Below are 13682 nucleotides of genomic sequence, written 5' to 3' on the forward strand. Positions count from 1 at the left end.
CCCCTGGGCTGCCATCACCGAGGCCTACCTGGGCACTGCCCCCTGGGACAGGAGGCCAGCAATGGGGCCAGGGGCTGGCCCCCTCTCTGTCCTCTGGCTGGAGGTGCTCAGAGCTTGGTCACTGCGGCCCCCACCACAGCCCCACGGCAGAGGCTGCTGCTTCAGACCCGTGCCCAGGCAGGGGGTGTGGACCCAGAGGCCTGGTCCTTGGTCCTGTGGGCCACCCGGCCTGGAAGCTGTCCTCGGGGCTGGGGCTGGGGGGCCAGGTCCACGTTTCGGGATGGGGGAGGCCATCCTAGGGGCTCAGACACTCTCTCTGTCTTTTCCAGGGGATGCTCCTGGAGGGGCCGCCTGGCCCCGAAGGCCCCGCGGTGAGTGTCCTGTTTTATTTCCCGTGACTTGTACGGGGGTCCTCGGGGGTGCAGGGAGGCCCCTTAATGCTCCTGGGTGGAAATCAGGAGCGGACGCCCTGGGGTGGGCACCCGTGCCCACCCGCCCGGCTCCCCACCCCACCCCTGCCCTCTCCTGGCAGGCGGGCACTGCCCTGTGACTGCATCTTTAACTGCCTGATTTCGTGTTTAATTCTAGGGTCTCCCAGGACCTCCAGGAACGATGGGTCCCACAGGCCAAGTGGGTGACCCTGGAGAAAGAGTAAGCACAGCCCCTGGGATCCCGGGCTCTGTGGCCTCACCCGGGCGTCCCCCCCCGCGTGGGGCCGGCCGTGTCCTCACACGCGCGCGTGACCACAACACACCGACGTCCTTCCCCAAACTGCCCTGACCTGGCCACCTCTCACGCCACCCCTTACTGCGCCTGCTCTCTTCTGACGTTTAGGGGTGGACCGTTGCCTGGCCCTGAGCTGGGGACAGCAACACCTGCAAGGAGCTGGGTCGTGAACCCTGGGGGCTCCGGGGGAGGGCGGTGCACGGCGCTGGCCCCGCGGCCGTGCATTTGTGGGGCTCACACTCCGGTGCCTGGGGCTCCCGGGCCCGCGGTGTCCTGCCCCTCACTCCAGCTTCCCTGTTAGAAATCAAGCGACAGACGCTGGAGAACTTGCTCTGGGTCAAGGGGCCTGTCTCCGGCCGCCCTGGGTGGCTGCAGGGGAGACGCGGGCTGAGCCCTGGACGCTGAGATTTCGCTCTGACACCTCGTGGGGGTTTGGGGGTACTGCAGCCCTGTGGCTTCTCGTCCACCTTGACTTTTTCCTTCTTGTTTCCCTGCTGGTCTAATGAACGCGGATGTGCGTGCTGCCAGAGTCAGCGCCACTAACTGGGTGTGGCTGTAGGTTAGGGGCCCTGGGAGCGTGTCTGCACCTAAGAAACGCCTGGCACACGGCCCGGGGCAGAGCGAGGACCTCACGGTTTTGGGCAGGACGTAGCTGGGGTCTGCTTCCGAGGGGGTGTCTGGCTGTCGGGCACCATGGCTTTGAGGCGATGCTCCGGGTGGCGTGAGGTGCCGCCTGCAGACGGAGCAGGGGGCCGCGTGGCCTGAGAGGGCAGCCGGGTCGCACGGGGCACCAGACGGGACTCTTGCCGTGTTGCTTCCCTGAGCCCGTGGCTTGGGGGCCAGAGTAGGGGCCCTGGCTCTGTGGTGGCCTGAGTCACGCCCGGCCTCCCCACGCGTCCATGCAGCTTCCTGCTCGGCTACAGCTGAGTGAGTGAGACAAGCAAGTGAGGGGCCCGTCCTCCCCGCCCAGAACCCGGGATTGCCGTCTCTGACCCAGGTCACTCCACAGGTCTGTGTGAGACGGGGTGACAGCCGTGTCCCCTCACAGAGCATCCTCGGATGGACCCAGGGGTGGGCTAGGTTCAGACGTCAGCGAGAGCAGACGTCTCTCTTAGACGTGGGATGGGACGCCGTCCGCCGGGGCCACGGATAGCACAGACCACGTCTCCTGTCAGCCTCGGCGTTGCTTCGAGTGCCCGCCTGTCCACCTGGCACATTCCCCAAGCGTGCACAGCGCTGGGCCCTGGTCTGGTGCTGAGGATCTAAATGCTCCTGAAACACCTGGGGAGCGGGGGCCCCTGACCGTGGAAGCTGGGCCTTTTAGAGCTGAGCTCTCTGGAGTTCGAGGCAGGGTCCAGGAGACGGGGACCAGGGTGGGGTAGGCAGAGCCGTCAGCTGCTCTGCAGCTTGCTGTTCTTGGAGTTGGAAGGGAAGCCGGCAGCCCCCCGGCCCTCCCGGGCCCCTTCCCAGGGCTGATTCCAGGAGCTGAGCACTGCCCACCCTCGGGGCCAGTTCTCTTCCAAGGATCGTCCCTGCTCACAGCTCAGCATCCTCTCAAGCCCGGATCTCCTGGTAGTCAGCTTGTTAGCCATGAAAGAAGCTGGATGCAGAGTCAGGACCCTGTGCTGCCTCCCGCCAGCAGGGCGACCTCAGGATCCCCATGGAGGAGAAGGAAAGCTTCACCCTCTTGGGCTTTGTCTGTGGGACTGCAAACTAAACAAAGACCTTAAGAGGAGAAAAGATAAAGCATCTCATTAATATTTCTAATTTCACACGTACAGAGGGCTTCATACAGAAGTGAAAACCTGATAAGTGGTTAGATTTGGGAACTTATACACCATTTTATCAAAAACCACTAAACTGTGGAGAAGTGATTGCGAAATACATGTGGGAGGGGGCAGAAACTCGCAGACGGTGAGGGGGGCTTCAGGAAGGTCTGTTTATGCAGACTCACCTGAGGGCCCGCGGTCCCTCTCGAGTGATGGGGTTTCTCCCTTCCCGTCATCCTGGTTCGGGGGGGGGTGCTGGAGAATTCCCACCACCTCGCAAAGGGAAGCGTGTGTCCTGCTTTTAGGCTGACCGGGGGAGGGCAGCGGCCTTCCCCGCATCTGTGAGTTCTCAGCTGAAGTGGCATGTCTGGCGTGGCCTGTTCTGATCGCCATCATCTGCTTGGCCCGACGTGCCTGTCTGCACCTGAGAGCTGCTCGCCAGGGAATCTGCAAGATCCCCGCCCACTGCCCCTGCCTGCCCTGATCCTGGGACTCTGCAGCTCTTCTTTTTTTCAAAATGAAGTTACTTATTTCTTTACGTATTTTTGGCTGTGCAGGCGTTTCTCCAGTTGTGGAGAGCAGTCTCCTCTCTAGCTGTGGCAGGCTTCTCTATTGCAGAGCGTGGGCTCTGGGCACGCTGGCTAGATTTACGCTCATGTCTGAGGACTGGACATAGCCCGGGTCCCTGCCACGCGGCCAAGATGCAGCGTCCACTGAGGCCCGTAGGAAGCTTCCAGCTCTGCAAAGGCCGTGGCAAGTGACTGCGGCTACCCACAGGGCAGACTGTTGTACCGTCTCCCGCCTCCTGGGGGCTGGGTGTGGGGCTTGGCCCCCCGGTGTCCCTGGGTGCCCGGGACGTCTTTCATGGAGCCATCCTACTCGGGACACCTGGTTAGTCACCTGCTCTGCACAGCCGGGTGTCTCCGTGAGGTCCCGGCCACAAGCCGTGGTGATGCGGGCCTTCCCTGGGGGAGGTGGGGCCGTCCTCTCTGTGAGCTGCTCACCCCCCTGCCACGTTGTCATGAGGCCTCACTAGCATGGAGCTGGGGCCACCTGAGTCTCCTTGTTCACCCTGAACCCCCTGGAAGCCGGAAGGACCCTTTTTCATATTAGGGAGCATGCGGGGTGAGGGTCATCCCGAGAGGCGTGGGCTGGAAGCAGAAACCCCCAGTGTCTCCCTCCAGGCCTGTCTGGCCTCCTGGGCTCAGAAGATGTCAGTGAGCTTGTCTGGGACTTCCCGGCCCTCTCCTGCTACAGGGCGTGACCAAGGCAGTCCTTGGGGGAGGGGTGCAGCTTCCCCCCAGGCTCTGGCCCCAGCCACAAGGGTAGCCAGTGTTCAGATCTAGGTCAGGAAGTGACCACTGCGAACGCCTCTGGCCTCCCCCAAACTGCGACTGTGCAGGAGCAGACCTGAGCGAACCACCCCGACGCTGAGGGTCTGAGGGCTGATGCGGCCCCTCTCTCCTTTTCCCGGCCTCTCTGAAGCGGGAAAGCAGAAGTATCCCGGCCTGAAGACTCGCCTGGTCTCTGGCGCTCCCCACCCAGCCTGCTGCCTCTCTGTTGTGGGCCGCGGCTGGGCTCTGCAGCCGGACATGAGCCCCGACCCGCCTGCTGCTGAGTCGCGGGCTCTGGATCAGCGGGGCTGGAGCCGGCAGCCGCTTTCACAGTGTCTGAGCTCTCTGTTCCCTCTTGTCTGCACCAGCGCGACGCCAGGACGGCCTCGGGAGAGCCCTCTGTTGACCCGGAAGGGCCCTTGTGTCTGTGCCTGGTCCGCGTGTGGCCTGCCCCGCAGCACCAGCGCTTTACAGCGTCTGCCTGGCCGGCTCAGGGCAGCGATCAAAAGACACACAGAGGCCGGGCGGCTCTTCTTAGGTCGCCCTGAACCTGGTGGCTGGGCCGAGCCCTGCGTCCGCCACAGGCCATGGACAGAGCGGCCCTGTCCTCAGCTCGAGTCCAGTGAAGGGCGGTGGGGCGGCTGGGATGCAGACCCCTATTTTGGCTTGGGGGGCAGAGTCTTTGAGACACAGACCCCAGGGCCTGGCAGAGTTTGGCTGACAGCTTTTTTGAGCAGCGCTGAATACAGAGAATACAGGCGTGGAGTTGCATGGGACTCGCATCAGATTTTAAGGTGTCAGGAGGATCCCTTAAAACACGGGGGTTTCTCCCACAGGCAAGCCTTCCCTCTCTTGCGGGGTTTCCAGACTTTTGTCTGTCTACCAACATGCTCTTGGGAATTGTTTTCAGTGTAGTTGATAACGTCAGCACAAGGGCAAAGATGCTTTGGGGCCCCAAGGTTGAATTTTCACCCCCACGGCTTAGAAAGCACAGGAGGGGGTCTTAGTGGGTGAGGGGCTGCCCCAGTGTGCTTCCTGGTTTCTAGCACACACACACACACACGTGCAAGCCCACACGACATGGCCGTGGGCACTACATGGACGGCCTCTCATCCCTGGGACACACAGACTCTAAGCTCTGAGTCTGGGGTTTGTGTTGAGATCGACTCAGAGGCAGAAAGCTCAGCGGTGAGCAGCTGTCAGGGTAGAATTTCTGAGAGGAAGTCTGGCTGGCAAAGCACATCCTGGGTTTTTCTTTTTTAAGTAAATTTTATCCTCTGGGAATTTATTTATTTATTTTTTTTCGAAAATGGCAAGCAAGGACCATTTAGCTGTGCCTGTGAGCAATAAAAAGTCGGGGTGGGGGTATCACAGAGACCCTCTGACCCAGCAGTTCTGCTTCTGAGCACCCGCCTAAGAAAGACGGTTAGAATCTCCCCTGGCGGTCCAGTGGCTGGGGCTCCACACTCTCACTTCTGGGGCTCAGGTTCCATCCCTGGATGGGAAACTAAGATTCCACGTGCCGCATGGCTCAGCCAAAAAACAAGAGGGAAGAAAGATGCCTGAAGCTTCATCACGGCAGCCTGTGTCCTAATGAAAACTGGACTCAAACATGCATCAGAGGAGGACGGATTCAATCAGTGAGGAGCCTGTGAGGGCGGGGACCTCTGACGCCATTGGAAGGAGTGAGGCCGAGCTCACAAATAGGCCTCCACGTGCGGCAGAGGGAAGGCGCAGACTGCCGGACACGCGTGCAAGACCATCTCCTTAAAGGGGAACCGCCCCCCGCCGCTCGGCCCATGGACTCACAGGCGTGATTCGTATTGCGTGTTCGGTGCGTGTGCTTCCGGCCTCCCTGGGCACCTACAGGCTTTTATCCTCGGCTACTCCTGGAGAATCAAGAGGGAGCCTTCACGTTCCGCTTTGCAGGCGTCTGTTTTCTGCCACATTTCACAAGAGGAGGGATCGGCCCTGGAGTAAAACGACCGCGAAGGAGAAGACGGGCGGGTGGGGGTCCGGCCCGGGCCGGGCGTGCCCTTCTCGGCCCATCTGGGGTGGACCCCTCGTGCTTGGTCCTCTGGGCCGGGGCTTGGGAGTCAGTTGCGTCTGCCCCGGGAGCGTCACGCTGCAGTCGTGAGTGCCTGCTGCATGCAGGGCTCCACTGGCACCCCGCTGTGGGCCGGTGGCGGTCCCTTTCACTGAGGGGCGTGAGCTGCACTTGTCTGCACGCGAACCTCGCCCTCGGCAAGTTGCTTGGGCGTCTGCCTCCGTGAAAAGCTGAGCGATAAAAACACTTTTTTGACAAGAAGCCGTATTATTCATGTTCAGGGGTCTTTGCAGGTGGCGCTAGTGGTAAAGAACCCGTCGGCCAACGCAGGAGACATCAGAGACGAGGGTTTGATCCCTGGGTCAGGAAGCTCCCCTGGAGAAGGAAATGGCACCCCACCCCAGTACTCTTGCCTGGGGAATCCCAGGGACAGAGGGGCCTGGTGGGCTGCATACACTCCATGGGGTCGCAAAGAGTCGGACGCGACTGAAGTGACAAGGCACACGTGCATCCGTGCCACATTCACCTAGGCCTGACCTGGGCCAGAATCAGTCAGAGGCTCTGCCAGGGACTGGGGGTGTCGGGGACCAGCGCTGAGCGCTGAGGTGGTGTCTGTGCAGAGGTGGGGCCTCGAAGTGCTCAGGAGGCCTTGTGTCCCCATGCGTCCCCCCGGGAACGCCAGCCCCTTGCGTCCGTCCAAACGAGGGGACGCAGCCAGTGCAGCATCTGCTCCACCGGCACAGCTGAGGGGCCTGGGGATGAGCTGGCCTCTCGGACGTCAGCACCGGGGGGACACTCGGCAGGGACGCTCCTGGGGCCGTGGGAGCCCCGATGCCTCGCCCCTGCCTGCCTCCCGCGGGGTGGCCTCTGCCGCTCTGGATCACAGACTCCAGGCTTTCTGCCTCTCCCCTCGGCTCTGCTCTGGTCCGGGGTCTCCTCAGCCTCAGTCCGCAGTGAAGCCCCCTCCTCCGGGCTCAGGATCTGCCCGGCCTGCGCCCAGGTCCTGCATTGCTCTGTGCTTGCAGTGTGCTTCCCGCGGGCCCTCGCTTCGCCCCCTCACGTCGCCCCCGCACGTCGCCCCAGTCCAGCTCCCTCCCGGGCCCTGACCCACTCTCCTGCCTTCTGTCCGCAGGGTCCCCCTGGACGCCCAGGCCTTCCTGGCGCTGACGGACTGCCCGGCCCTCCTGGAACCATGCTTATGCTGCCTGTGAGTGTACCTGCAGATGTGGCGCTGGGGTGGGCAGGCTCGGGGCTCAGAGTTGGGGGGGGTCCCTGGGCTGCTTCCAGGGGGTCGATCCCCTGACCACAGATGGGCTCCAGCCTAGGCCAGCCTTCCTGTGGAGATAGCTCCTGGGAGTGTCCTGCTGGCCCGGCAGGGTGGACGCCAAGGTCGGGGTCTCCACCTCTGATAGCGTCCAGGGCGGGAGCAGAGCCCAGCTCTGCAAGAAGCTGTGTGGCGTCCATCTCCATCACCGCACACCTGCCCTCTCCCTTGGACCCCTGAGCCACCCACTCCCTCCTTGAATGTGACCTGCTCCTGACCCTAGGGGTCTGCAGAGGACCCGGGCCACCTCCCTCTCGGGGAGCCCAGGCCGGGGGGGCGAGTGTGGAGGGCTGGTCTGGACTGACGTCCGTTTCTCCCTGAGCCCATGTGCCCCTCCGCATGGGCGTTGGCACGGGGCAAGCCCAGGCTGGGAGGGCGAGTGTGGAGGGCTGGTCTGGACTGATGTCCATTTCTGCCTGAGCCCGTGTGCCCCTCTGCATGGGCGTTGGCACGGGGCTCTGGGGTCTCAGGGAGATGCCATGGATGCTGGGGTAGGGGAGAATCCCCAGGGCTGGAATTATCAGGCAGAGACGGGCAGCCCTGTGCGGGCAGTCGGGTGGCGTAATAAGCAGGGGGAGGCCCGGGACCGGAAGCTGCCGGCCAGCCCCCCCGAGGCTCTGCTGTCATCTGAGAGGCCGCTGGACACCCTCAGCCCTGGGGTCAGAGTGGACGCCCACGTCCGTGCACCCCCGGTGACCCCAGTCTTACATCTGCAGTTCCGGTTCGGAGGGGGCGGCGACGCGGGCTCCAAAGGACCCATGGTCTCCGCGCAGGAGTCCCAAGCTCAAGCCATCCTGCAACAGGCCCGGGTGAGTGGCGCTGGGGCGTGGGGGGCGGCTCGGAGCCCAGCTTGCAGGGATGCTGACTCAGGGTGCTCACCTGGGACTCAGGAGCCCGTGGGGGTGCCCAGTCATCCCTGTGCATTTGGGGGCCCTGGTGAGCACCAGGAGAGGTGGGGGAGGCTTTTCAGGGGTCCCTTGTCCACACCAAGGGCCCAGGTTCCCAGATACGGACACGGCCGCTGAGCCCCTCTGGCTTCTGCTGACCCCGTCTTCTTCAACCCTCTACTGCCTCCCCCCCGGCTCTGGGATGGACAGACCCCACGTCCTCCTGGGGGGCCCCTTGTGATGAGGCTGGGCCGAGCCTGAACCTCGGGGTCGGGGGAGCTGGTGGGCTCCAAAGCCCCTCGCTCAGCCTGAGGGTCCCAAGGAGCCTCCTTACCACTCTGCTCTCGGCAAACGAGCTGATGAGTGAATTGCGTTTTAATTGACGAGGCTCCAGATTGCTGATTGCTGTTGACAAGAGCAAATGCCACCCGGCGGGGTGGGCCATTCTTCCTTGGAGTGCCCATAATGGGGCGTCGCAAGGAGCTGCTGAGGAGTCCCTCGTTTGGTGATATTTATGTAGCTCTGTCACCGCGGATAGATGCTAATGATCAGAGTGCATGGATAATGAATTACAGGGCAGCGAGTACGGAGTCGTTGCCATGGAGCAAATTGCTGTGTGATGCAGTCAGCAGGCGACAGACCCCATCCCCTGCCACTGGGCTTATTGACGGGCTGGCCTGGCTGGCCTTTGAATCTGTGGTTGTGTTGACTGAAGACAAGTGGGTGATGGGCTCCTAAGATTTTGTAACACAAGAATCTTCCAAAATTGAAATGGCATCATGCAGGGAACAGTTGCACGATGGGTGTGGAAAAGGCCCTTTGAGAAAGCAGGCGGGAGTGAGCCTCAGCAGCGGGCAGGCAGCGGGCACCTGGGCAGGGTTGCAGGGGTGCCGCCCGTGGCTGGGGCAAAGACTTCATTCACCCCTGAAGGCTCCCCGATGTAACCCCCGGGGCGCTGGAAGTGCCTCTCGGGGAATGTGTGATTCAGCTCGTGCGCAACACATGCCCAGCCAGCCCCCCAGGGCAGCCGCGTTTCACGCTCCCTGTGAGGGTGTGGGGCTGATGGCGGGGCAGGTGGGGAGAAGGAAGGGTCAGCCCAAGGCTCTGGGCACCCACCCCAAAGTGGTGAGTGGGCACCCACCCGGCTGCCGCCCTGCTGGTGCTTGTCGCTGGGAGCCCAGAGGATTGGAGGAGGGGGATCCAGGGTCCCTGTGACCTCCCGCCACAGAGGCTCCTGTCCTTGGCCTCTCACACCGGCCCTTCCCACCTGTCAGGACAGGTGAACCAGCCGCTTCTCAGCATGTCCCATTTGCCTTGCAGCTGGCGTTGAGGGGGCCTGCTGGCCCAATGGGTCTCACTGGGAGACCGGGTCCCATGGTAAGTCATCTTGGGGTGTGGGGGTGGGTGCCGCCCACTGGCCCCTGCCCATCAGGCTCCCAGCTCACCGGGTCAGAGCATCTTGCGGTGGTTGGGTTGGGGGGGTGTGCCCTGAGCACCAGAGGCCTGGGCTGCCCTCGGAGCAGGGAAGCCCTTGCACTTACACTGACCACGACTCTGCCTGACCAGCCCGGGGGCTCCCAGCCTCACCAGCCCGGGGGCTCCAAGCCTCACCACCCCGGGGGCTCCAAGCCTCTTTCTTTTGAGGCTGTTTACCATCCTGACCAGTTCAGCGTGAGGCAGACCCTGATTCCCGCCCGACTCCTTGGGCAGCGTGTGCCAGGCATCCCAGGGCCAGGGAGAGGGGTCTCCGGGGGTTTGTGTGGCCCTTACAGTTGCAAGGAGCCGGGGCATCGAGGCGCACAGGGCCCTCTCTCTGTCCCTGGGAGGGGGTGGGCTTGGCCCCTGGCCCTGGGGTGTATTTCGTGCCCTCCCAGCATCTGGCAATCTTGCCCTCCAGTGGACAAGGGTGTCCACACACGGCCCTGGACTGCGGGCTGTGACGGACGGTGGGCAGATCCGTCCTGGAGAGAAGTGAGCATGTGCTGAGCCCAGGGGTCCCCCGCGTGCCCGTCCAGGGTTTCCTTCCAACCCGGGACGAGATGCAAACCAGTTAAAAGACTGCTCGTCCCTCGGGGTGTGTCCAAGGCGGCAGGCGGGCTCTGTGGGGGCCCTGCCCAGGCGCAGCCCCGGGTCCTTCACCCCCTCAAGTCCTCCCCAGCCACCCCTGCAGCCTGTGTACCTGTGCTGGGCACCCCCTAACCAGGCGTGTCTCCCCAGGGCCCTCCCGGGAGCGGAGGTCTGAAGGGTGAGCCAGGAGACATGGGGCCTCAGGTATGTACCCCGGGGCCGCCTTCTCTCCGGGAAGATGGAGCCCTATTGCTGCCTCTGGTCAGGGAAGCGGAATGTGGGGAGCTGCCCTCTCTGATGCAAAGCTGGAGGCGGAGCAGCCGTGGGGTCCAGAGAGGGACTGCACGGGCTGCTTCCCATCCTGCCCTGGCTCAGGGCCGCGGACCCTGCGCCTGTCTGCGTGACGCCACGTGCTGACAGCTGGGCGGCCGGGGGGATGAGCACGGGGTCCAGGCTTGGCTTTGTCCTCCAAGAAGCGGACACGCTACCGACCTTTGCCCTCTGATCCCGGACAGGGTCCGCGGGGTGTGCAGGGCCCGCCTGGCCCGGCAGGAAAGCCTGGGAGAAGGGTGAGTGTTTCTCGGCGGGAGTCGGTGCTGCGTTTGCGGTGGTGGTGCTGAGTCTTGCTGGCCGGGCTCCCCCGCCTTCAGAGGACACGTCTGTGTCCAGGGCTGGGTGGGTCCCATCCCACTGCAGCGAGCCCCCCTGCACCTAGCCTCTGTCCGGAGCATCTGAACACAGTCCAACGTGTTCTTTTAAAGCGGAGCATAGTTGCTTTGCACTCTTGTGGTGGTCTCCGCTGTGCAACGGTGTGAGGTGGCTGCGAGCACAGCCGGAGCCCCTCCGTCCTGAGTCGCCCTCCCAGCGCCCCTGCCCAACCCCTAGGTCATCACAGAGCCCCGAGCTGAGCTCCCTGTTAACCCACATTTTTAATTAAAGCAGTTTCCCAGGTTCTTTGGGAGCAAGCATGTAAAAGACAAAATGATCAGTGGTCCTTCCTTCTCTGGGGCAGCCTCATTTCTCCAGAAACGGCTTCGGTTTTGTTGGGGGAAATAGCCGGGTGGCTTCTCAGACCCCCGCCGCACCTCCCCCGTCCCAGCCTCCGAGATTCTCTGTCTGGGCTGGCAAGTCAATAGAGGGAACTGCTTTGCCTCCGGGTTACCGTCGTGACTGACAGAGGGCGCGTGCCTTTCTAACCCAACATAAATTCATGAGCAGCGTCCACGCCAGCTCGGGGAAATCCTAATTAACCCACATCAGACTCTCACTAGCAGATCTTTCCATCAACTGACTGTTTCTGCTGAGTGAAAGGAATGCTCATTTCTCATGTCGATGAACCTCTCTGCAAGGACGTTGACCACTGGTCGCCAGTTGCTGCTCTAGTTGCAGAGCGCTCGAGGCAAAAAATAGTCACTCCCTAGTGGTCTGGGGGCCTCCATCCTGGGAGTTAATCGTAGTTAGAAGGGAAGTTACAGAGTGAATGGCTCTCAAGCACGGCTGTCTCGAGTTGGCCCCTCAAGGCCCCAGGTCCACGGGCAGAGGGGTACACGGCCGATTCTGAAAGGGCCACCTTTTAGATCCCTGACCCCTGCTGGAATTCAGCGGTCCGTGGCAGACACTTGGGTGGTTTATGGTGTTGTTGTGCCTGCTCTGAGGTTCAGGATGGTCAGGCCTGGGAAGATGAGAACCTGTGACCAGCAAGCCGGGACTCCTGGTCTGGGTCCTCTGGGCCAGCCCGCTGCGGGGGCTGCGGGGCCCTCTGTCTGACGTCACAGGGAGCCGCTCCTCAGAGCCCTCCGTGCGCTGGCCTCTGCTTTGTGCTGACACCTTGGCCCGCTCTGTTCCAGGGCCGAGCCGGCAGTGACGGAGCGAGAGGGATGCCTGGGCAGACTGGCCCCAAGGTAGGTGCCGGTCACCGCCCCCTGGTGTCCGCGGTCAGCATCGCCCCTGCCGTCGACCTGTGAGGACTATGGCGATGACGGGCGAGTGCACTCGTCCGGGGGCAGGAGGGTCAGTTTGGATCCGCCCCTCTGGCACGTGGACGAGAAGACAGGACTCAGCGGGGTGAATTTCATGGGTCACTCAAGTCCAAGGGCAGGAAGTCGTCTTGCCCAGGTTGCGGAGTCTGAGCTCCGCGGGGTTGCAGGGAGCAAGTAGACATTGTACTCGGGGAGCTCAGGTGTGTTTGAGGGCAGCCTCTGCCTTGGCTGAGGAGGCTGCAGCCCAGGGCAGCCCACGACCCTGGCCGCCGTGGTGCGGCGGGCCTGTCCCTCTGTCCCCGAATCTGGGGTGGACCAGCCCTGTTCTTGGTACCCATCCTTCTCGCCCTGCAAGAGTTTGTCCAGGGCTGTACGAGGAGCCCACAGTGGGGATGGCAGCTGTTCTCAGGGGCGCTGCCCCTGCCCACCCCACAGCTGGCGTGGGTCGGCCCCCGGGTGCCCGCTGTGAGTCCTGAGCGAAGCTGGAGCCCTCCTGGTCTCAGGGAGCTTTGGTGACAAGAGGAGACGCTCCTGAGTCTGTCCAGTCGGTGGCCGTCTTGTTTCAACAGCAAAAAGACTTCAGGCTGGACTAGCCTTCCCTCGTGTGGTTTGCAGCACACACGAGGCGGGCAGCTGGGCCCCAGGAGGCCCCCTGGGTGGCGGGAGGAGGGCTGGCCGGGGAGCCGGGGTGCCCGAGGGCCCAAGGGCAGTGCTGAGCCGTGCACCGCACGAGAAGGTGCACCTCCGGGGTGTGGGCGCCACTCTGGGCCCTGGCGTGTCGCGGTGAGGGGCACAGGCAGCCAGCGGGCGTGTGACTGCATGTGCACGCACACTCACGGACTCTGCAGTCCTCAGCGTCTGAGGCCTCAGCGTCTCCGTGGACAGGTCTCACTGTCTGTGGCCCTGGGACAGAAGCCATTTGTCTCTGTGTGGCCTTGGTTGGGGTTTTGGGAAAAGAGATGGGAACGTGGACCCAGGGCTGTGGCTGGTGTGCTGGGGGGTGGCCAGTGGGGGCCCTGGGTGTGCAGATGCTGTGTGGACCGCCACCCGGGGCCCACAGAGGGGCCGTGGGGCCTGCACTGAGCTGCCCTCTGTCCTCCCCGCAGGGTGACCGCGGCTTCGATGGCCTGGCGGGGCTGCCGGGGGAGAAGGGCCACCGGGTGAGTGAGTGCTGTCTGGGGGCCGTGGGGAGAGGTGCTATTGAGGGCCCTTCGGGGCAGGCTTAGGCTTCCTGGGGGGCCGGGCCCTCGATCCCAGGGTGGTCGCTAAGTGAGCCTCATGGAGGGGAGCTGGACATGGACAGGACGTCCTGGGGACGTGAGCTCAGCCCACGGAGGGCCCGATTCTCCCCAGCTGCTGACGGCGGAAGGGCCACCAGGGTCCGTCCCTCAGGGGGGCCAGGCAGCAGGAGGCCCCCTCTGCTCAGAGGCCTCCACACCGTCAGGAAACCCGACAGCTGCCCTTGCGGGGGCGGCCGGAACTCCCTGCACCACTAAAGGGCGACTCCGGGACGCGGGCCGGCCCCACGTGGCCTCCCTGTGAACGGCCG

General features: G+C 63.4%; 1 protein-coding gene across 2 annotated transcripts in view; it reads left to right on the forward strand.

The window, feature by feature from the left end:
- Positions 1-13682, forward strand: part of COL5A1 (collagen type V alpha 1 chain) — a 149110-nt gene that overhangs the window by 67273 nt on the left and 68155 nt on the right. For both annotated transcript variants that reach the window (XM_027556854.1, XM_027556853.1), the window contains exons 10-18: positions 330-371; positions 589-651; positions 7009-7083; positions 7917-8009; positions 9408-9464; positions 10305-10358; positions 10670-10723; positions 12002-12055; positions 13240-13293. In XM_027556854.1, coding sequence (XP_027412655.1) covers positions 330-371; positions 589-651; positions 7009-7083; positions 7917-8009; positions 9408-9464; positions 10305-10358; positions 10670-10723; positions 12002-12055; positions 13240-13293 — 546 coding nt within the window. The remainder of the gene's footprint in view (positions 1-329; positions 372-588; positions 652-7008; positions 7084-7916; positions 8010-9407; positions 9465-10304; positions 10359-10669; positions 10724-12001; positions 12056-13239; positions 13294-13682) is intronic.

The sequence above is a fragment of the Bos indicus x Bos taurus genome, chromosome 11, assembly GCF_003369695.1.
Source record: "Bos indicus x Bos taurus breed Angus x Brahman F1 hybrid chromosome 11, Bos_hybrid_MaternalHap_v2.0, whole genome shotgun sequence".
NCBI lineage: Eukaryota > Metazoa > Chordata > Mammalia > Artiodactyla > Bovidae > Bos > Bos indicus x Bos taurus.